Below are 24,705 nucleotides of genomic sequence, written 5' to 3'. Positions count from 1 at the left end.
TTTACAATTTGTCAGTCTTTACTGGTTGTTATTTAAAGACATTTCAGTTTCAGATAACTTTGTAATGCTTGTTACGGATAACTATCGCCATTTCAACCGATTTCGGCTGGGAAACTACTTATTAAAAGTTATTTTTAACTTACGCACCAATTACGGTGCGCTCCCGGACTTTGTCTATAGAGGTACGCAGGGCTGTGGTGGGGATATCTATAACCAAACGCATCCCCGTACACACAGCACTGTACGCAGGGCTACAGTTCCATTGGCTCTCTGTCTCTGAGTCAGCGAGTGTGAACAATTTGCAAATACACTAGCCATAGTCTTATACAATGATATCAGTATGTCTTGTATTTACGGTAGCATTACTTAATTATTCTTAATGTGAAGCAAATTAGTAAATCATTGTCAGTCATTATCATGGAATGATTTATGACATTTCCTGTCTCACATTTTTGGATAAAGCTAGGTGTGCTCATTCAGAATGCCTGAGATTGCATCATCAAACACCTTGTATTACATAAAGTCTTTAAAATGCCACATGTGTCATGGTTGTTGATGTACTATTGTGAACATTACAATTAGAAAAACATTTATTTGTATTTGACAATTACATGACATAGAGGTATATTTATAGCCAACCTTATTAATCATTTTTTGATCTGGTATACAGTAAATGCAATTTTTGGTTAAAGTGTGCTTCTATTAGAGATGCGCTTCTAATAGAGCAAATACAGTATAGAACTACCAGAATTCAAAAAATGTATGTATACTAGTTCACTATTAAATTTACAGGCCTCTTGTCTAAAGATTGTTGATAAATGTAATATTAATTTTGTGTGAAACTTCCCAGTTTAATCTGCTAAGCAAATATTAACAAGAAAAGTATGTGTTTTAATTTTTGTCTTGGCTTTCTGAAAATACTTGTACTGTCCTAGCTACATGCTTAGTGTCACAGGGCTTTTAGCCAGCCACCAGTTGTCATTTTAGTCAGGTGCTTCGCACAAGTACAGAATTTCATTTGACAGGATAAATATCTACGAAAATCTACAAAATGTCCCGTAATTTACAAAAAATAATAAATGTTTGACAAAATCTGGAGAAAATTTCTACGGCTTCACTCTGGTGCTTGTATCACATTTTAATATAGTTGTATACAGGCACTTTTTATTTTCTAGCTACATCCCTGCCTGTCACTACCTCAACTGTTAATTGAGCAATATGGAACTTGGCTTTTATTCTCCTGACTGCTCAAGAGTAATACTTGTGATCTCTCATCTGTTAATTAATGATATGCTATTCAATTAATAGCTATACCAATGTACATAGAGATAATGGTGCCTTTGTGTTCTTGACAGTCACCCTTCCTGTTAATGTCTTTTGATCTTTATTGCTGCTGTTCGTTGACCTTGTAAGAAAATTTTGTTTGTCAGAAAGCCAGAACATGTCTTATACTGCTGCTTGTTGCCTTTCATAAGTAACTATTGATTTGAGGCCTTTTGCTGTTCACTGACAAATAGTGATCGTTAATGGCTTATTAACACTATAAAAGTTGGTCTACTGTCTATTCCAAACCAAATTAGATCAGTTTCATTATTAAGCTGAAGATAAACTTTTTCTGATCAATTTCTTTTTGTGTTATACAAGTGTGCATTATCGTGATTGGGTTAGCATATATTGGTACTGAAACTAAAATAAATGTTTTCATTCTTTGACATCTAAACACGCTACTAACAGGTATATGAGGTCATCTTGGTTGTCAAATGCAGTAAATAAATAGTAGCTGCTGAGCCTGATAAATATGATATTTATTAGACAATATTTGGTAATTGCTATGTAACTATTCCCAAAAGCTGAACATTTTAGGCTCTTCATGGCCCTTCTTTTCATTTGCTACTGGAGAAGTGCTATTGCCCAACATTACACGCAATTTTGAATAGTTGCTTGGTTGTCAAATGGATGGCATGCATTATGAAATCTTTTTAACAGAGTGATAGACATGGACGAGAAGGTCAATCAGTTTTGGACTGAAGTAGTTCATTCAAGTCGTAAAGCAGTAAATATAAATACTTGTAAAACTGGTTGGTTGTGATGCAGCTGTTGTAGTAAATGTTGATTAACAAGGACGTTGCACTTTTCATCTGTGCTTAGTGGTTCACAAGTTACAATCAGTACTATAATCATATCATATGTCATGATGGCCTTGAACTATTTTTAGTGGTACTTGTACAATATGAGAGAACGATCATATCATCAGTTATGTCTATGTATATGTGTGTGTCTTGATCTGACCTGGCCATGTACTGAATTTAGCTGTTTGATCTGTGTCATGCACTGTTCAATTTATTGAATTGTTTGAGGTTTTTAGTCCAGGAATGTTGTTTACTTTTTGTTAGACCTTTAAAGCTGTATAATGTATTGTAGGCAGTATTTTATTGGAAGCCCTTGAGGTATGAAGTATTATGTGTCAAATACAAAATGCAGCACTGAATAGATATTTGCGAGATATCCTGTTCTGAAGCTTATTGCCAATTGTCTTCATCATGTTAGGACATCACCAAGTCACTGAATCACTTGCACAATTTTCTGTTGACAATTCCCATTTATTTATTTATTTATTCTTGGATTTTTGTTTTCTGTATAGCTGCTTGATTTCCTCTCGGCAGAATACTACACATCTTTTGCTGAAAGCATCTATGGTAGCCAAAATTAAGTGCCAAAATATGAGCTTAAATGACCTTTGTTGGATGGAAAAAAATGTTCAATGTGTCACATGCCATATTCTTATGCTGAGAACATTCAAATGACTTTTTATTTAAACTGAAAATTAATCTTACAGCTGTTTAGTTAACACTTCACCCCATTTTCTTCAAGTTTGTTTGTGCCAGGCAATGTTTTTTGTCTTGTATGGTAATCGCAAGTGTTTGTCCAAACCAGAGTCTTGGACTGACTCTGTACTCTGTTGTATACTGCCAAGTCGACTTTATGAATCAAACCTAGGACCCTCTTGAAGCACTTCTCGGATGCGAGGCAAAACATGCTGACCTCTGTACTTTCGCACCAGACCAATTATATGAATAATCATAAAAACAAGCCTGTAGTCTGATTGTCAATTTTTTCGGGTGTTGCTATGGTAATGGTAGAACAGACTCAACAACAAAATTGTAACTTTAGGCTATCACTCAAGCTGAGTAGAATAAGATATATTATAAATCATGTTACACAAATTGACATGTTTCAAGTTCTGATTAAAAATGGATGTTATGACTCATTACAGTTTTGTTTACTGTTGCATGACAGGGACTGTGTGATGTCAGTGATTAATTTGGAATTTTGATAAATTTGTGCAATAAAGTAGACAAAAACATGGCTGAAAAAAGAACAAATCAAAATAAAAACCTGAAAATAGAAATGTATTGTGTACGAAAAGTTATTTGTGTTGTTGTAGACAGTACATTGGACTTTGGAAAACCTTTATACTTGAGGGAATAATTCTGTGCAATATCATTGCACTGATTTTATGAAAAACAAGAATACGTTGACTTGATTTTAATACTATTGCAGACTGTTTATTTGTATGGTTTGAATTTAACTGAACTGAACAAGTTGTCATCTAAATGCAGTTTTGCATTTTTCTTACATCAAGCACAAAGGGCTTCCTTCTCACTATCTTGCTATATCAGTTTCTATATGTTTATATACCGGTATATCTTATTATTGACATTCAGATAGTTTTCACAATGCAAAGGAAGTGGTGGTGGAGATAACATTGCCAGAGTATAGTTAATTGAATTGTAAAAATCGGGACTTATAATTCGGTCTCAGTCTGTGCGTCCGTCCAGAGTCATATCTCAGAATCCCTTGGACCGATTCAGTTCATTCTTTGCATGTGCTTTGTCAGTTGTCATTCAAACTTGGTACATAGATTATACATGTTAGGACACATGTCCATGATGATTTATTTCACAATTAGATCAAAGATGGTCGCCTGGCAGGCATCTTGTTTTTTTTTTTTTTATGCGGTATTTTTGACATGCTCTGTCAGTTTTCATTCAAATTTGGCACATGCATGTACTTTATACATGTAAGGATGCATGTCCATGACAATTAGTTTCAAAATCTGGTCAAGAATGGCCAATTGACAGCCATCTGACTTTTTGGCCTTACTACTATATTTCCACAATTTATCTACCATTTTCATTCATATTTGGCACATACATCATACATACCGTTAAAATCCTATTATAAACCGCGGTTTATATTACAATGTATCAAATAAAAAATTGGGATCAACAGCTCAAGTTCGGGGTGCGGTTGTTTATATTAGGGACATATTGCAATCACTAAATGGGCGTGGTCATTTTTTCCCCACATCACTTGCACAAAACAAACAATACACCGTACAATCTTTTGAATATAAGCGTAACTCCAATTTAGATGTCAGGGAAGAGTGATAAGCGCCATGTCACAAAAAAACTGTTCACATGAAAAAAAAATACTCTGTATATTTAATGTAATATGCATTTTTTTTTATTTTCTTCGTAACGGAAAGTATATTCTGACAGGAGTTTCAAATAATAACAAACATTAATACATTGCTTAGTAGAAAATGATTATGGTACGGCACTAAAAAAAGGTACGGTACCGTGGGTACGGTAACGCAATCCAGTGTTCTCCCCAGAAATTTTTCATAGAGTCGGGGCTAATTTGCATAATAATTAGCATATAATTAGCATAAATTAACATATTGTTTGTCATATGGAGAAATAAAACAAAACCAGTTTTTTTCCTTTTTTTCTATTTATTTTATGTGCAATCTGTATACAATTATTGCACTGCATGTTTAGTATTGCAAATGTCCTGCAGAAATACTGAGTTTTCTGTTCCTTTGCTTGGCCCAGCAATCAGCAACTTTATAAAACCCTGTTCAGTCCCGGTAAATTAAACATGGGGTTAATTATTCTCATTGCTTGTCTTCCGTTTCTGTTGTTTTCCGGTTAAGTACAACAACTGTTACGAGTCATGATACTTACGCTACTAATAATAGCAATAATAGTTTTTTCTGGCTGAAATTATCCATCTTTATGTATTTTTTGACTCCCATGTGCGAAGCACAAAAGGGGAGTCTTTGCAGTTAGTGTGTCTGTATGTGTGTATGTGTGTGTGTGTGTGTGTATGTGTGTATGTGTGTCCGACTGTTCCACTGCTATCTCAAGAACCATACATCGGTTTTTGATGAAACTTGGTGCATAGATGCTCTGGGCCAATGCGCAGATTTGATTAGGTTTTGGTAAAAATCCATGCTCGTTAATTACCTAATTTGCATGATAATTAGCTAATTTTTAGCTGTTCTATGACTGTTCCACTGATATCTAAAGAACCACTCATTGGATTTTGATGAAACTTGGTACATAGATGCTCTGAACATATGCGCAGATTTGATTAATTTTTGGTAAAAATCCGTGCATATTAATTACCTAATTTACATGATAATTAGCTATTTTTTAGTGGTTCCATGACTGTTCCACTGATATCTAAACAACCACTCATTGGATTTTGATGAAACTTGGTACATAGATGCTCTGAACTAATGCTAGGTTTTGATTAGTTTTTGGTAATAATCCGTGGATACTAATTACCTAATTTGCATAATGATTAGTCAATTTTCGGTTTTTCCACTGATATCTCAAGTACTAATCATCACATTTCAAATGAAACTTGGTACATAGATGTCATACGACACTGCACAGACCTGATAGTTTTTATGGTAATATCAGTACATATTAATTACCTAATTTGCATAATTAATTAATTTTCAGCATTTGATATAAGTAGTTAGCATTACATTTCAATGAAACTTGGTACTTACATACTCAAGGACTATGCAGAGATTGATTGTTTTCGATAAATATTTGTGCATATTAATCACCTAATTTGCATAATTAGTTAATTTTCAGCTTTTCCATGGGTATCTCAAGTACTAATCATCGCATTTCAATGAAACTTGGTACATAGATCCTTTAGGACTATGCAGAGACCTGATTAGTTTTAGGGTAAATAATTGTGCATATTAATTACCTAATTTGCATAATTAATTTTCAGCTTTTCTACTGATATCTAAAGTACTAATCATTTACATTTCAATGAATCTAGAATTATGCAGACCCAATTAGTTTCCGGTAAATATTTGTGCATATTAATCACCTAATTTGCATAATTAACCAACTTTCACACTGATATCTCAGGTACTATACATCACATATCAATGAATGTACATGGATGCTGTAGGACAATAGACAGACCTGAATAATTGTGGGTTACAATCTGTACATATTAATTACCTAATTTGCATAATTAACCAATTTTAAGCTTTCACACTGATATCTAAAGTACCGTAAAAACTCCAAAATTTCGACCGGTTTTAAATAATTGTCGTTAGAAATGTGACATGTTTTTAGAGTCGTGGCCGAGTTGTAACTCAAAATCTAAACAAAGTCATCAATCAGTGAGTATTATGACAAGCAAAACAAAACATCAAGACGCGCAGAAGAGGTCAGCACAAAACTAATAGGTCAAAAGACAAAGCTGTCTCGCACTACCTAGGAAAACTTGCGAATGTTCGAAGTACAGGTACCCATTGGACAAAAGATACATGGAAGTTTAGCAAACTATCTCCCCGACCCAGTGCAATGTATCCGGTTAGAATCAAAGCTCACGTGTCCCTTATTTGAGGGACCAAATTCTGCCGTAAATTCGCCCTTGGATTAAAAAATAAAATGGGATTTAAGAAAATAAAATGGGACTTTTAAGGTGTATTTTGGCGTCATTTTTCGGACATTTCAATCAATCCTGCCGGCTAAAATAGAGTCTAAGTTTTACCGTAGTCATTGACGTCTGTCTATTCAAGAGTACACGTGTATGATTTTTATCGTGACTAGCGTGAGCGGGTAAGCTTCCTTTCGAGAATGAGCTGTTATCACTGTGAACAATGTTAAATTATTCTTCAGATGACCAGTTTATTTTTTAAAAACAACTAATTTTTTTATTTAAAAAAAAATCATGCCGTTTTCGCATCAAAATCCAAGCCAAAATATCGTACTACAACATCAATCTCTTCGCATTGCGTTCAATAACATTAACATATTTAAATAAGCTATGGTAATTTGAACACGTTGGCATCATCCAGCTTTTTGATTGGTTAATTAGCGATTTGACCTATTTGACCTAAGAGAACATGGCGGATATCCTACAGCATCAAACGTTTATACGAGACCGGAATCATTCGCTTACGATGAAACTTAGTTGACTTTTATTTGTATTTCATAACCATTCAACAAATTTATTTTGTGTACATTATTATAATCACTACTGAGTACAGTAATAATCAACAATTCAGAAACGCAGCATGCCGAGATTTTTGTGTTCGTTTTTATTTGAAACTTCGTTTATTTAGAATATATTTTCGTTACCAATAAAATAAAAATCTCTCAGTCAATCAGAAACCCGGATTCATGCCTTCGATGAAGGTCCCGTTTGAACGCTCACATCGTTTTTTTTTTTTCGTTTGGGGGAAAACTAAAACTGGTCGCAATTTTCGAATAAGAATGAGTCGGCAATTTTTAGTGGAGTCGAAAATTTGGAGGTAAATAAAACACCGAAACCCGGCAAATAAATAGCCAATCGAATTTTTAGAGGGGTCGAAATTTTGGAGTTTTCACGGTACTAATTATTCCATTTCAATGAAACTTAGTACAAAGATGCTCTAGGACAATGTACAAACCTAATTAGTTTGGGGTAAAAATCTGTTCATATTAATTCCCTAATAAGCATAATAATTCATAATTTTTTGGTTCTAATCACATTTCAATTAAACTTGGAGACATAGATTTTCTGTTACATTGCGCAGACCTCATTAGTTTTACACTCAAATCTGGTCATATTAATTTTCTGATTTGCATAATTAGTTTTCAGCTAAGTAATTTCGAATTATATTTAATGTGTCTCCAATACTCTCAGCACATGGGAGTTCTTTCTAAGCTTTCTTTGATTTAATCATCGATGTTGTCTGTTCAACACAATTGTGAACAATTCGAAACAACGGAGGTCTGAATTACGAATTGTCGCCATTGTTATACCACGTAAAATTGAGGCTTTTCTTCCAAGAAATAACACAAGTGTCACTCCAATTTCCACACGTTTCTTGATTAGAATTCCCGATTGCTTGATAAATATATTATTTTCAATTATGCTTCACTTAAGGTAGCGAGAAGGTTTTGTGATGTTTTTAAATAAAACATTCTCTATCTGTTGTCTCGTTCAGAACAGTAATTTAGGTTATATATATCAAAAGACTGAGTATAGAGGTGCAAGTTCGCACAAACTGGACAGACATTGTTTACATAATTATCACGTGACATCAAAAATGGCGAACCTTGTAAAAATGACTAAGTACGCGATTGCGAGAGCACACTGCGGAATTTCCTGGTGAAATTTAAGTTATGCATTGTCCGTAATCAAGTCCATTGAAATGCGTCTCCGATAATCAAAAGACCTATTATTCCGATTTCAATGCAGGTTTGTTTTTTTGTCCCCAAATTATTTCATACTTGGCACCTTTAACAGACTATTATTCTGTGACAAAGCATTTTCTTTAAAAACCCAGACATATTTCGCACCATCATTATCTTTTGAACGATAACTGCGAGTTTGAATGTCCTAGTCCGAACGCACTTGATTTGGCGGCGGTCCCAATGAGTCGTTCTCGATCAAAACTTCAACTCGAGAAAAACGCGAAAAACAGTTTTGGTTAATAAAACACTGTAGATTTGCTGCATTATTATAAATATACACTAAAAATGGCCAAACATATTAACCACTGATATCATAGAACTCATAAAGAGTGTCAGATAATGAATAATTTCAAGCTCGAGCGCGAAAAATGAAGAAAACTGCTGGCATTTGAGTCCGTACTCCAGGAACGTTCGGGTTTTCCATTGTTATGCAAACGAACAACGAGGGATAATCCTCTGACAAACATTACTGTCCCACTGTACACGCTGACAGTTTACAAACAAGCTAATCCTTCAAGTGTCTCAGATAAGACAAAACGGTTTTCATTGTGAAATAAAATGGCCGATGTTTGAAAAAAAATTGCTGTGTCAGAGTGCGACACTGAGTGGCAGATTTTTCTTTGCCTCGTCTGTCAACGCTTTCTTTCTTTTCTTCGCCATTGCGTTAGAAAAAAAATGTATTAGTAAAATAGAATATTGACTTGGAAAATAAAACAATTTAAAAGAAAGTTGTGCAAAGTTACAGTACTCCTTTCGCACAACCTCCCGCCCGCTTCCGCTTTCCAATCACCTTTTTCTCTCGCTTTTGCGACCGCTTGTTGAATTCGACCGGACAATTTCCGCTTTTTTTTCGACCGCGCAAACCCCGAAATATCACCGCCCACCTGCTCGCTCGCGCGCATTTAAAATTCGGACTAACAGAATAATTTCCGAGGTTCACATTGTCTTATAATTGTCTTTCTGGTTTTTATAGATGTTGAACAGCTGACAAAAGTTCAAATACTTTTTGTTTTAACTATATATAATTATATGCACGCAACCTGACCCTTTGACCTCGATTTGGCTTGGACTGAATATTTTATTTTAAACAATATTCTGACGTGAAATACAAAATGTATTTCAACACAAGTACGACAGGGTTGTCTGGGGTTTCTTTCCTGATTGTTGAGTCTTCGCAATGTGTTTTGTATAATTATTGTTGTTTTCCCCCGATGCTGAAGGACCGTAAAGCTAAATGGCAGTTACATGCATGGGCTGAGTGAGAGAAAATATTTCTAAGCCTAAAATAAAACCTAATATTACACCTCTTTGTGTATTTGTTAATTTTACATATGTTTGTCATGACAGTATGTTTGTAAATATCTAGAAAAATCTCGTCTTTCGTTGATAATTTCGATTGTTTGTTTGGAATGTCGATCCCCGTTGGTTTCTCCATACTGAGTTTAGGAAGGGCGTCCATCAACACCGTGACAATCAGCCGAGAGAAGACAAACATTGACCGTAATTCATGGAGATCATGTCCGTAATTTGTGGGCTGAAACCCCAAATAATTAATCAAGTATTATTATTTTAACATATATTTTATTTTACATCGCAAAACTAAACCATGCCCAAAACAGAGCTAGAGTTGTTTGCGGTGAAACAACCGCATTGAAGACGATGCAACTTCAGCTAGCCATTTCTTACCTTGAAATAAAAAAAATAAAAATTCGAAGAGCATCGGGGAAAAAATTAATAATCATCCTTATCAATCGCTTGCTTTATTTTATTCGAATCCATGAAATTCACGATTTTTTTTTACATTTGTTGGCAACTTCCGCGCTAAAAAGGATTGAAAATGTGGGTGTGGTTATTTTGCAAAGTCCTGTTGATAATACGGACAAATATGGTTCTGTGACCCAGTTCGTGCTCCGATCAGGTGACTCTCAGCCAATCAATGATGTTGTAACAAAGCATATTTGACGCTAATTGAAGGGTCGTCGTACAATCCAATCACCGGCGTCGATTCACATAGTTGTTTGTGCTGTGACAGGCTTCTAAATTATTCGCTGAAAAACATACATTTTGACAAACTGATGGAATTTGACCTTAGTTCAAAAAGAAAATACTAGGCTAAGATACATTAGAGCTCACGCGAATCAGTTTTCTCTGCAAGTTGTGAAATAAAGTAAACCAGAGTAGCGTCGATGATTTTCAGCCCTGAAGGACTTTGAATTGTTCATCGACTGGCCACCAAATAGTTATGGCTATAACTAAATTTGACACGTTTTTCATTTAAGCCCAATAAATTATTCATACATGTCAAGCTCTGTTCGATTTTTTCAGGGCATGTGGCCGTTTTTAGCCGAAAATATTTTTTGTGGGAACACTTTTGCGGTACGTATACGGTATAGACCGAGCTCATTCAATGATCGTGACTTAATTTTAAAAATTGAATGTCAAATTTTACCAGACGTGGACCGATGTGGATTCGATATCGTTATTTTTGGAATTAATCACTAACATTTCCTCGTTTCTCTGCTCTGTCAAAAGGAGTTACCTAGCGAAAAAAAAAACGCGATTAAAATGCGGTCGGTTTCCGGTCGGACAAGACCGCGTGGTCGGAAATTAAGCGATAAGCGGTCGATGTAAAAGCGGAAGGTTGGGCGAAATGAGTACTGTATGACCATGTTTCTCCGACGAAGTCTCGACTGACAATAATGCTGACAATGGACGTTAGATAAACACGCATTGTTTGCAACTGGAAGCTTATCACCCGTTATATCAGAATCGTCAACAACAGAGTATACAGATAAGATGTTATCATTTAATTCCTTCCAAAGATAAACACTATGCAAATATCCACGAAACGGCAGTTGTAGTCTTTTCTGCTAGTGTTTTAAAACACTAATTTGAGCAACGTTATTGCGCAATTTCGATCTTTTGTAAACCTGGGGTGATGTATCAAGGTCTAAAGTAACCGTTTTATCAATTTTTGAAAAATCAAGAAAAAAGTGAAAATTTCCCTTCTCGCTACCTTAATTCATCCGAATCTGAGCACGATATGCGATCCGAGTGGGAAGTTCACGCTCGCTGGATCTTACGTGGGTGACGCCATCTTGGATTCACAATCACGAGGTCAAAATTGTTTACATCATAAATATATATTTTTTCACATTTTGATCTCAAAAAACAAATACAATATCAAAAATACTGACAAAAATCAAACCTTAGAATAATAGTACTACTACATTTCTAAAAATAATAATGAAAATACGTTTCGTACACACCGGAAACATGTGGCTTTTGACCCCAAGTGTGTCTATATCATTTGCATATGAATATACGTTTGGCAAAGAGTGTTTGACACCGGGGCTTACGGCTTTGTCTTTATAGAACTGCTTTGTTTTTTTTTAAAACGATATCCAACCAATGAGAAACAACAGGGGATTATCCCGGGAAATTGGCGTTAATACAATGCATTTGTAGATTTAACTAGTTAGCCAGGAAACTTAGTCTGCGAGAGACTGAAGAAGTCAGATCACGGGATAAATAATAGCATAGCGGAGGAAACGCATAGCGTCGCGGGCAAATCCGATCGCGTCGGGCCCGCGACGCTGTTTTGGCCTGGGGAGAACACTGCAATCCGGCCATGCTTCGGCTCACAAGTGAATAACTTGTTTTCGAACTGTTGAAATTGTTGATTATTACTCAGTAGTGATTATAACAACGCACGAAAAATAAATTCGTTGAATTGTTATCAAATGCAAGTAAAATTCAACTTAGTTTCACCGTAAGCGAATTATTTCGGTCGCATGTAAACGATCGATGCCACATCCGCCATGTAGTTTGAATGCACACGAGACATTACTTGACCGGGTAGGTCAAGTCGCTAATTAACCAATCAAAATACTGGATGGTGCCCACGTGTTCAAATTACCTTAGTTCATTTAAATATGTTAATGACAGGTCACCGACTTCATGGTGAACGAAACCCGGAAGCGATTTACCGATAATGTAGTGCGATCTTTTGGCTTTGATTTCCATGGGAAAACGACATGACTTTTTTTTTAAATCAAGAAATTAGTTGTTTTCGAAAGATAAACTGAGCATTGAAAAAGAATTTAACAGTTTTTCGGTGAGAACAGCTCATTGTCGAAAACTTACGACACACGGACGTATTCATAAGGAGTATTGACAAAAGTTGTCACAAGACAAAAGCAATTTCACTGCGTGTTTGACATCCTAACACTACTGAACAATAAAGAGGTGTGAATATTTTTAGGCATGTTGTTGAAACAAATGAATAGGATTAGAAACAATGTACCAGCTCGTTGAAACAAAGTCGGTCACGGTCTTGTTGAATTGGGGGTGCGGTTAGTAATAGGTACTTTTCATGTTTTCAATTTTTGTTGAGAACTCTTTAACACTCAAGTCGAAATCGGGGGTGCGGTTACTATTAGGTATGCGGTTTATAATAGGATTTTAATGGTATCAGTGTGTTTCATAATCAGATCAAAGATGGCCGAATAACGGCTGTTTTTATTTTTGGCCATATTACGACTACACAGAACACGTGTTTTGATGTACATAAACAATCTGTTGTATATGCCACTTGGAACTCAAGTTTCAAGGACATGCTCGCGACAACCCCTCCACTTTAATATGACAAGCACAAAGAGAACTTTCAAAAATTTAACGGGGACTGTGTCATTTTCAATGACTTGTTTCTTATTGAATCATAGTTGTGCTTGCAAATTTTCTATTTGTTGTTTGGCACCAGCTGTGTGACAAATCAGAATGTAGTTTGCTTGTCACAAAGTGAAAAATGGCCACCATTGTATGATATGCTGTGACAACTGAGCACTGTTAATACTGTCATTGCAAGTTATGACTTGTTATGAGTCATTGCCTCAAATGACGTAACACCAATACTGGTCATTAATACTTTTCAGCCAGCATGTGTCTTAGGGAATGTTATAAATACATGTACAATGATGCTGACCATTTTGTTAATTTTAGAATGATGTATCATTAATTTCCATGGATAAATTATTATAACTCAACATTGTGTGTTATTCATAAGCAAATTTCCTGAAAATCAGATTTGGCAGTCGAGAGTTCTCGTGGCATATACAGTTACTGTGTCAGCTTGCTCTACAAAAGTATTATTAGGTGATAATCTCATATTAGGCCCATTCTTGCCCCTTTTTTTTGCTTTGAGTAAGCCTTTGAATTTATCTTGTATTTAAATTTGTTACACCAATATTTCAATGTGTCCTATGGAATTATCTGCAGACCTGATTAGATTTTTTGTTCTCATTATTTGTTTAGGATAAGAGGTTAAGTAGGTCTGAAAGGCAGAAATTCAAGGAAGAAGCAGAAATGCTAAAGGGGCTGAACCATCCAAATATAGTAAGATTTTTTGATTGTTGGGAGTCTGTTCCACCACCATCAGGCAGAGGACGCAAATATATTGTGCTTGTTACAGAACTCATGACCTCAGGAACACTTAAAACGTAAGTAATTTCAATGGTATACCATCCAAAATTGCAAGTTAGTAGTGTGCATTTCTTGTGTATGTCTCGGTAATATGCCCCTATGTAATAAGATAAACAAGGCATAATTAGTCCCCTTGGACCGATTCCGTTCATTCTTTGCATGTGCCTCGTACTTTATGTGGGACATATGCACATGCAGTGGTTTAGCGATTCGACTCAAAATGGACGACTGGCAGCCATCTTGTTTTTTGAAAATGTTGTATTTTGGACATGCTTTGTCAGTTTTCATTCAAACTTGGTACATATATTATACATGTTAGGATACATGTCCATGACAATTTATTTCGCAATTGGATCAAAGATGGCCGACTGGCAGCCATCTTATTTTTTGAAAATGTTGTATTTTGGACATGTTGTCATTCAAATTTAGTACATAGATCATACATGTTAGGATACATGTCCCCGACTGTCCGTGAGTTCCCGAGTCTGTCCGTCCGTCCGTCCATCTGTGCGTGCATCAGTCTGTCCATAGTTGTATTTCATTCTTTGCATGTGCCTCGTATCTTATGTGGGGACATATGCACATGCGGTGGTTTAGCGATTCGATTCAAAATGGCCGACTGGCAGCCATCTTGTTTTTTGAAAATGTTGTATTTTGGATATGCTTTGTCAGTTGTCATTCAAACTTGGTACATGGATTATACATGTTAGGACACATGTCCATGATGATTTATTTCACAATTGGATCAAAGATGGTCGCCTGGCAGGCATCTTGTTTTTGTTTTTTTTATGCGGTATTTTTGACGTGCTCTGTCAGTTTTCATTCAAATTTGGCACATGCATGTACTTTATACATGTAAGGATGCATGTCCATGACAATTTGTTTCAAAATCTGGTCAAGGATGGCCAATTGACAGCCATCTGACTTTTTGGCCTTACTACTATATTTCCACAATTTATCTACCATTTTCATTCGTATTTGGCACATACATCATACATATCAGTGTGTTTCATAATCAGATCAAAGATGGCCGAATAACGGCTGTTTTTATTTTTGGCCATATTACTAAGTACTACATGGAACACGTGTTTTGAACAATCCAGTGTTCTCCACAATCCAAATTAGCTGGTGGGCGGCCTAATTAGCATAAATTTGCATATCAATTTGCATATCATTTACATACAGCATTCTCGCATTTATGACATGAACTGCAATACACACTAAGTTATTTACTACTCTCTTTTTAATTTAATTTAATTGGAACATGTTACATTTTTTTGAAATACAAACAGATTGGTCACTATCAATATTTACGAAATGCAAAAAGTTTGAAATCGGTGATTTATGCGTTCGCAAATTATTCTGCGTTCATGAAATGCAATTCGAGTAACCAAGAGCAAGTACAAAACATAATTGAGTTATAATGTAGAAAATATACGAGATGATTTGCCCACGAAGCCAAAACAGACAATTTGTCAAAACAAAATCCATAACATTTTTATTTGTGGCATCAGTACTCACCCGTGCCGACGGACGGTAAGATGCATTTACGCATGTACGGCCACGATACGTTGCATTTTCACACATTGTTTTGGAATTCAAGAAAAAAATGCTAGCAATCGGCAAAATAAAAGAATCTGATATGTTCTCGAAAGATTAGACATAAAAAAATAGATAAATTGAAAAAAGTACGTGGAAAAGATAACTAAAATATTATTCAATTACAAATACTCGCGGTAAACTAATCCAGCAGCCATGTTTGATGTTTATTACCGCTTTCCGAATTCAGTACACGAACCACCCAGAATGCGCTGTTCCCCTATGCAACTTAGATACTAAATCGTTACAGCGCCAACAGCGGTGGGTAGCAGACGGTCGTTGAATGGGGTAGGCCAAAAGGTCATCAGTTTGCCTTCTCCATGCTGTTTTCACAACGAAAATCGAGCGAACGTTGTAAATACGGCTAGAATTTAAATTTTTGTTCGAGTTTACATGCAATCTGCTAATATATTTGTTTATTTTCTGTGCATATACATTTCGTTCGTATTTACTTCTTTCTTTCGTGATCGGAAGACGATTATTAAAAATACAGCTGTAAATTGAAACCACTGTAGTTGCGTATCGTGAGCAATGTGGCAACAATGTCGGGCGACAATGAATTCAAGCGATTGACACATTGCCATGAATACACTTGATAACTGCTTGCAGACTTCCAATGGACATTGTTTATGTTTGGACTGTTGAAACAATAGCAAAATAAAGGGTTGGGCAACTACTCTTTTGTTTAGGCTTGGGAAGAACAATGCAAGCTTTTTACAAAAAATTTCAGCTGGATGTATGTTGGTGGGCGGGTGTTGAGAGTTACTGGGCGGCCGTAAAACTTGATGGGCGGGCCGCCCGCCTAAAACCCCTTGTGGAGAACACTGCAATCTGTTGTATATGCCACTTGGAACTCAAGTTTCAAGGACACACTGTATACATTTTGTGTCATTTTTATCACTGAAAAACAATAAAAATAATGCATTTTAGTTTTTGCATGCAGATCTTATTTTTTCATTGCTAAACTGGAAAGTGCTCACTTCTTTTTTGTTGCTGCAATGCTGAACAATTAATTTGTAAACTGCTTCTGTATAATATAATTCTATATTATGTATGGATCAACAAGCCAAGCAGCATCTTAACAACAATTGCAAGTGATAAATAGTTAGACCTACCTACCGTACCTACCTACCTTAATTTTTTTTACAACACACACACATTTGGCCTAATTATCTACTCGAATCCCTTGCAAAAATGAAAATGTCAGTAATGTAGTTGGATATCAAATGTGCACCTTTATTTGCTTGGGTATTAACCAAACAGTCATATATTGATATTATTGACAACTTTTATACATCAAACATTGCTGTTTACAGATACTTGAAGCGTTTTAAGGTAGTGAAAACCAAAATGTTAAGAAGTTGGTGCCGGCAGATCCTCAAAGGACTTAATTTTCTTCACACACGCCAACCGCCTGTCATCCACCGTGACTTAAAGTGTGATAATATTTTCATCACTGGAACGTCAGGATCTGTGAAAATTGGTGACTTGGGTTTAGCAACGTTGAAGAAAACCTCCTTTGCAAAAAGTGTCATAGGTAAGAAGCATATGATTTTTTATATTGCGCATTGTAACCACACAATGCCATACAAGTTTAATGTGTGTTCCATTTGTGTTAAGGTGAGCCATTGATTGCAGACTTACTATTGAGCACATGTTTAGGATATGTATGCATAGAAATTGTGGTATGACAACAAAACACTGATTCAAGAATTTAAAAGTCTTATTTAGATTTTCAAATTCTAAGTAAAATCTTGAAATATACTGTAAAAGCATTAATTTTCACGAGTTTTTAATTTCACTTTATTGATATTTGATCACTCACAAGGATTAAATTCAGTTTTCCAGTGAAACAATAACTTCTATTGTAATTGATGTGGTTTTCACTCATCAGTAAATACTTTAAAACACAGTGAAAAATTAATGCATTTTTAGTAATGATATTCAATGAGATGAAACCAATACTAGATGCATTATTATTTCTATCATCATATTCTGTGTTACCAGTTGCCTGAATTACCTTAGTTGGCCCTTCACACTTTTCACTTCTTTCTTTTCTTGAGTGTAGTTTGCTTCACAGCATTCTCTTAGATGTGCTGATTAACAATAAGGTACTAGGAATTTTGAAAGGTAAGTTCCCCTACATCATAGAACAACCAGTGTCTCTCACACTAAGCAGGTCATGTATGCAGACTCTCGCCAAGACAAAACATACTAACAATTCTTTCCTTGGCAACTGGTCTCTTCTCTCTCAAAACAGCTCAAAGATTCCACGTAATCTTTGTGTCTCCTAAGGTACCCCGGAATTCATGGCACCAGAAATGTATGAAGAACATTATGATGAATCAGTTGATATTTATGCTTTTGGTATGTGTATGCTGGAAATGGCAACATCTGAGTATCCATATGCTGAGTGTCAGAATCCTGGACAGATCTACAGAAGAGTTACAAGTGTGAGTACATGTCTTCCATAGTAGTATAGAATGATAAACAGATAGTAGTACATGTTATACATTGTAATTCGTTTTTCAGTTGAACCAAAACAAAGACTTTGATTTTCTGAGTAGTCAAATCATTCTGATGTTCAGAAACAAATCTTTTTTGGTTTGACTGAGCAGACTTGGAATTTTGTTTCAATTTTTATGCTTTCTTGTTTTTTTCAGGGGGTAAGGCCTTTAAGTTTTGACAAGGTTACTAATCCAGAGATTAAAGATATTATTGATGGATGCAGTCGACCAGACTGTACTGAAAGGTATTGTTTTACTTACTCATTCACTTAACACTTGTCTGTAATGATATTGAATGCAGTTGTAAAAGTGATCTTTTTTCGATTGCGATCAAAACCTTCTTTATTCAGTATATTGTGAAAAATATATTCTTAAATTAATTGATTGATCATTGAATTAATTATTGACTGGTGGCCATTTTTGTTTTATTTTCATGTGTCTTTAACCATTTCTCGCACATGCTTTGTCTGATTTAGTTCAAAATAGGTATAAAGGCAAGAAATAATTGTACTCGATTTTTATTGTGTGTGATTTTTTCACTTTCCCATATGTTATGTATGGGCTATGTATAATACATGGGTTCCAGTTGACCATTATATCAGTTGGAAGCGAGGCATTCTCAGTACACATTGTCTTGGAAAATTGCACTGTATGGGCCAATGTTTTTCAGAAATGCTGAAGTTCGGGGTCATCTCAATGTTACTTTGTCTTTCTCAATTCTGTCGGTATTGTTTTACTTACTCATTCACTTAACACTTGTCTGTAATGATATTGAATGCAGTTATAAAAGTGATCTTTTTTCGATTGCGATCAAAACCTTCTTTATTCAGTATATTGTGAAAAATATATTCTTAAATTAATTGATTGATCATTGAATTAATTATTGACTGGTGGCCATTTTTGTTTTATTTTCATGTGTCTTTAACCATTTCTCGCACATGCTTTGTCTGATTTAGTTCAAAATAGGTATAAAGGCAAGAAATAATTGTACTCGATTTTTATTGTGTGTGATTTTTTCACTTTCCCATATGTTATGTATGGGCTATGTATAATACATGGGTTCCAGTTGACCATTATATCAGTTGGAAGCGAGGCATTCTCAGTACACATTGTCTTGGAAAATTGCACTGTATGGGCCAATGTTTTTCAGAAATGCTGAAGTTCGCGGTCATCTCAATGTTACTTTGTCTTTCTCAATTCTGTCGCATGTACAGTAACCAAATAATGTAAAAATACATTCTGGTAATAGTGACAACTTCATGTTTCAGCTTCAATTTCCTGTACACCCACATCATCAATTATACGTATCCATGCATTACATTTATAAATACGTTTCCTCTTACGGGATATGCCCTTTCACTGACCACAATTACTAAACTGTCATAGATTCCACTTCTCCTATCCACCTAGTAACTGCCACTGCACTTGTCAATTACGGCCGAGTTCTACCAACTCCAAGATCGCTTGTTTTAATATACTTTTACAGTTTTTTGTTCGAAGTAGGTACAAAGCCTAACTGTTCCAGTTTCATTTGAATGTGGTGGTGTCTGTACTTATGGAGAGTTACTGTGCACATCATTATTATGATTGTGTGATTATTTCCTGTGATAATATTCAATGTCCATGTAGTTTCTTCTAATATTTTAATGTAGTGCATTCACATCCAGTCTGTACATGTTCACTGGGCAAATTCCCTATGAATGAATCTTATCTTCTCAGTAATGCAGCACACCATTTCCATTTAATTATTCATGATATTAAAGGCCATGTATTTCTTTTTCAATGATGAGAAATGTGACATTTATCTTGTTTAATTTTATTGTAAGTATGCAGGTAGTATACCAAACCAAAATAGAATTTCATTATATTTGTAATTGTTTATAAATAAGATTTTCTTTTCATATATCAGTTGTATGCTGTGCAATCAGTGCTACGTCAAAGGATTTACACATGTAAATTATATAATTTGGTAAATCATTATGCCATACATTTGTATTTGCCCCATTAGATTCCACATCTCCAATAGAAGTGAACTTAAACCAAAAATTGCTTGTATTATATACAGTGTCGTTAAAATCACTTATTTCGCCCAAATAAAAACATTTATAATGTACGTAAGCCATGCGCTACTAATAGAATTAATTACAGGAATTGATTTGAATAGTTGCTCAATCATGTCTTTAAATGTCTTACTAACTTGTATTTAATAAAATATTGTTTTCAGGCTTACAGCAAAAGAACTTCTTACCTTGGAATTTTTTGAAGAAGATACAGGTTTTAAAGTTGAATTAATGGGAGATATTGAAGATGATGGCACCATACAACTGAGGTTAAGAGTTGATGATCCGAAAAAAAGGAAAGATAAACATAAAGACAATGAAGCTTTGCAGTTTGGTTTTGATCTACAGAAGGATGACCCAGATCAAGTGGCTGCTGAAATGGTAATTTTTTCTGTTGGAATGTCTTGCAAGTTGCTGGTTGTTGCCTGGTGAAACTGATAAAACATGATTCTGAGGGCAGTCAATTTCATATTTACAGTGTATTGAAGTAATGAGTACCTAAGTCTATGTCAACCCAGTGAATGTACAGTTTATGCTATGCTAATGTTTATTGATCATTACACCCAGCACATTGTAGACACCAGTACTGTAAATTACCTTGCAAACTACGGTATTTACTAAGTAATTAAAAAAGGTGATTTCAAATGTCGCGTTTTCAGGATTCAACTTTTAAGCTGAATGTGCAATTCCTCATCAAATGATAACCTGGAAATGGAACTTGTAATTTCACAAGGTGGAGCAGGTTTTGATTTGATGAATTTCTTGTTTGATTATGAGAAGCCAACTTTTCAAACTGTTTGAATTTAATATGACGGGATGACAGAAATTTTGTATAAACGCAAGCTGTACTAATGCCATATCAAAATTTACAACTATAAAATTTAAGAAGTTTCTTAGTTTTATTAACTGCTTGCATCTTTTTAGAGAGTGCAAAGTGGAAATTGTGGAGCAGCAGGATATTTTAATTTGTTAACATGCTAAATTATGCTTTGACGTACTGTGAGCTAAATGGTGGTGATATTCCTCTTTCTCGATGGAGTTGCCCAACATTGATGATCGGTAACAAATTTTGTGATCTAATTCATGTGCGCCCTGTGTAAAACTGTGTTTATCAGTTATCATGCATTTCTGTTAAATACTGCACTGCAAATTTCAGGTGAAGTCTGGATTCTTGAATGAATTGGACCAGAAAACAGTTGCGAAGTGCATAAGAGATCGCATTACTACAGCTAAAAGGATTAAAGAAAGAAAAAAAGAAAAACTAGAAAGGTTGGAAAAACAAAAACATGAAAATGAACAAAATGTGCAACAGCAGAATGTTCCACGTGTTGACAGTGAGTATTGGTTCGAGTTTTGTGCTGTAATTTGTTTGATGTACCAGTATGTTAATTTTGTAATTAGTCAGAGATCATGCTAGCATATTCATCTAAAATAGAAATGCACAACAATCAAAAATTGTATTTATTGTATACTATATCATTTAAATATGACTTGTTTTTGCCATTAGCACACGTGTACTCTCATGTCCCAAATAAACGTATCGGTACATTTATTTTTTTCCCCGAAAAATTCCACTCGATATGTTTTTATCTGGGACTGTATGTTTATTTATTTTTCTAAATTGAGCTGATTAAAAAAAAAAAATTGCCTTTTTCCCATCAAAATCAAATCCAAAAAATCGCACTACACCATCGGTAAATCTCTTCTGTGTTACGTTCATCATGAAGTCGCTGAACTGTCATTAACATATTTAAATGAGCTATAGTAATTCGAACACGTTGGCACCATCCAGCATTTTTTTTTCATGTGAACAGCTTTTTGATTGACTGTAATTAGTCTGTACTGTAATTGTGTGCATCCATGCGTGCGGACCTATATCTTAGACATGCCTGGGCCGATTACATTCACACTTCTCACATGCATCATACATAATATTATACATGTGCACATCAATTTGTTTCGCGATCTGATTAAGGATGGCTAAATGGCGGCCATTTTTGTGCTGAAAAATAATCAAAATCTAGAATTTCAGGATGGATTTTGCTCAAACTGGGTACATACATTAGATATTATTAGACCTTTAAGCATGTCATTCTGTTTTTCAAGTCCGACATAAAATGGCTGACTGGCAGCCATTTTCTTTTGCTGAATGCAGTTCTAGTGCCATATGTCCGCTATGCTTTGACTGAATATGTTCAAATTTTATATATTCATTAGTGATCATGTCATAGATATACAGGTATATTTCAAATGAATGGCAAACATTGGACATTATGGGACCTTATGCATGTCATTTTATTTTTGAAATCAAATTCAAAATGGCTAACTTGGGTGATTTTGTTTAATGAATACGGTTCTTGAGCCGTATTTCTGACATGATTTGAATGAGTATGTTCCAATTTTATATATTCATTGTACATCATGTTATAGATATATATATGTATTCAAAATTTTGTTTTAATTAATGCTGTTCCAGAGCAATATATCCCAATATGAACAAGTACTCGTTTGATGACCAGAAACAAGATGGCTCAATGTCAATCATTTCAATGTTAAAAAATCGTCATAATCGAGCATCAGCCTCTGAATCCATTGACATGTTTATGTTCCAACTAAACAAAATTATATCTTAAGTTTGATAACTAATGGGGACTGTGCCATGCATGGCTTGTTTTTCGTGATGCCCATTTTAAAACCAAATTAAGGCATTTCACTCACTTAAGAGATTATATGGTATCTTGCTTTTCGCTAGCCATGAAGAAACTTCATCGATGTAGCCGACTGACCCATGCATTTTTATCGCCACATGCCAACACACAAATCGAGTTAAAATTTTGCAAAATACGTCACCATTGCACTGATTGGCTGGAAAGTTTCTCAGCCAGATCAACTCGGATGGTGATTTGTTTAATGTTTACTTAATTAGTCAATTTTCAATGAAACATGGTAAACAGATGCCCGGAAACAATCATTGCTTTTCAGTACATGCTGAGGGAGAATGTGCAGACCTGATTTGCATAAATTAGCCAATTTTTATTTGTTCCACGAATGTTTCCTATACCACTCATCCAAATTTCAATGAAACTTACCGGTACCACATAGATTTTCTTTGATAATGTACATGGTTTATAAGCCCCAAACAAGAAGAATGCAAGTAATTGTGTGCACATTTTTTGAATATCAATAATTGTCTTCCTTGATCCCAAAAATGTCTACTTCCTTGTTTCAATATTTTTGTGTTCACGCAAGCTTGTACAATCACGTTTGTTTGTATTCTAGGTGATGGTACACTTGACTCTGGCATAGGATCTGATGCTTCCAGTATGCATATTTCACAGCCATCAGTTCAGGGACAATACCAACAGTCTCCCCATTTATCGCAACAGTTTGCTGCTAACCAGTACCCTGGCCAACAAGGACAATTTTTACCTAATCCTGCTGGCTTCCAGCAAGGAGGCTATCCTGCAAACTCCCTTCAATTTTCCTATCAGCAGCTTGCGTACAATCAAGGACAGCAATATCAACAGGTTTGTTGAGCTTTTGTACAAATACTCTTGTATTCCTTGTGTTAATTTGTATTTCTTGTATGGGCTTCCGCTAAATTTCATTTAGGTTTGGCTACAATAAATGATGCAACTTTCCCCACCAAAAGTATTTCAAACCATGAATTATTCTGTGAAAATGGTTATATAAAAGTATGTCATCATCCACAAAAATGTAAATTAAACATCAGGAAACATTGTGCTTGCCAGTGTAAGTTACAAATTTGCGATTTTTTTTTCATTTCTTGTCACTAACAAAGATTGCTAACCCAGTTTGAAATGGCTAAGAAAACTATGTAGTTGTAGCCAATGTGGCTAACACTATTTTATCCTTAGCCCGGCTCGTAAGTAATAAAATTACCATGTATTGATTTTCCCATCCCTGTTGCAGACTTCCCAACAGCCGTATTCACAGGATCAGTTCCAACAGTACCCAGGTTCGTATGGTCAAACACAGTCATTCCAATCGTCTGGCCAGTACCCACAGCAATTCCAGCACTTGCCACAGCAACAGTATCAGCAGCAGCAATTTCCGCAACAGTTCCAACAGCAGTTTCCACCTCCACAGCAACAATACATTGTGCCAGGACAGCAACAACAACAGTTCTTACAGCAATCACAGCAACAATACCAAACTGCTCCAGCTGCTCTTCAACCATCCCCAGGTACCCTCCAGCCACCATCACAGCTCCAAACTCAGCCTACACAGTTTTCTCAGCAGCAAAATCTACCTTCCCAAGAAAGCCAGACAAGTATTCCACAATCCCAATTGCAACAACCACAAGACTGCCAAATGAAGACTTTAGTTCAGACAGAGAGAAAAGATATTTCTCCCCCTGAAGGACACAGTGGTCCAGGCACTCCTCAGACTGAAGGTGCTAAAGAAGGGTGAGTATTTGACTTTCATTTAACCCCATTTGTGACGCTTATTCGTTACTGCTGCTGTAGT

The 24,705-nt window shown here is 35.4% G+C and overlaps 1 protein-coding gene across 2 annotated transcripts in view; it reads left to right on the top strand.

The window, feature by feature from the left end:
* Window positions 1-24,705, top strand: part of LOC100367403 (uncharacterized) — a 36,749-nt gene that overhangs the window by 2,773 nt on the left and 9,271 nt on the right. For both annotated transcript variants that reach the window (XM_085496978.1, XM_085496977.1), the window contains exons 2-9: window positions 13,881-14,065; window positions 16,964-17,184; window positions 17,943-18,100; window positions 18,311-18,399; window positions 20,379-20,595; window positions 21,371-21,548; window positions 23,494-23,741; window positions 24,148-24,644. In XM_085496978.1, coding sequence (XP_085353104.1) covers window positions 13,881-14,065; window positions 16,964-17,184; window positions 17,943-18,100; window positions 18,311-18,399; window positions 20,379-20,595; window positions 21,371-21,548; window positions 23,494-23,741; window positions 24,148-24,644 — 1,793 coding nt within the window. The remainder of the gene's footprint in view (window positions 1-13,880; window positions 14,066-16,963; window positions 17,185-17,942; window positions 18,101-18,310; window positions 18,400-20,378; window positions 20,596-21,370; window positions 21,549-23,493; window positions 23,742-24,147; window positions 24,645-24,705) is intronic.

The sequence above is a fragment of the Saccoglossus kowalevskii genome, chromosome 3 (genome assembly GCF_978046115.1).
Source record: "Saccoglossus kowalevskii chromosome 3, keSacKowa6.1, whole genome shotgun sequence".
Taxonomy (NCBI): Eukaryota; Metazoa; Hemichordata; class Enteropneusta; family Harrimaniidae; genus Saccoglossus; species Saccoglossus kowalevskii.
The sequence above is the reverse complement of the archived record's forward strand: the minus strand, read 5'-3'. Positions and strand labels throughout refer to the sequence as shown.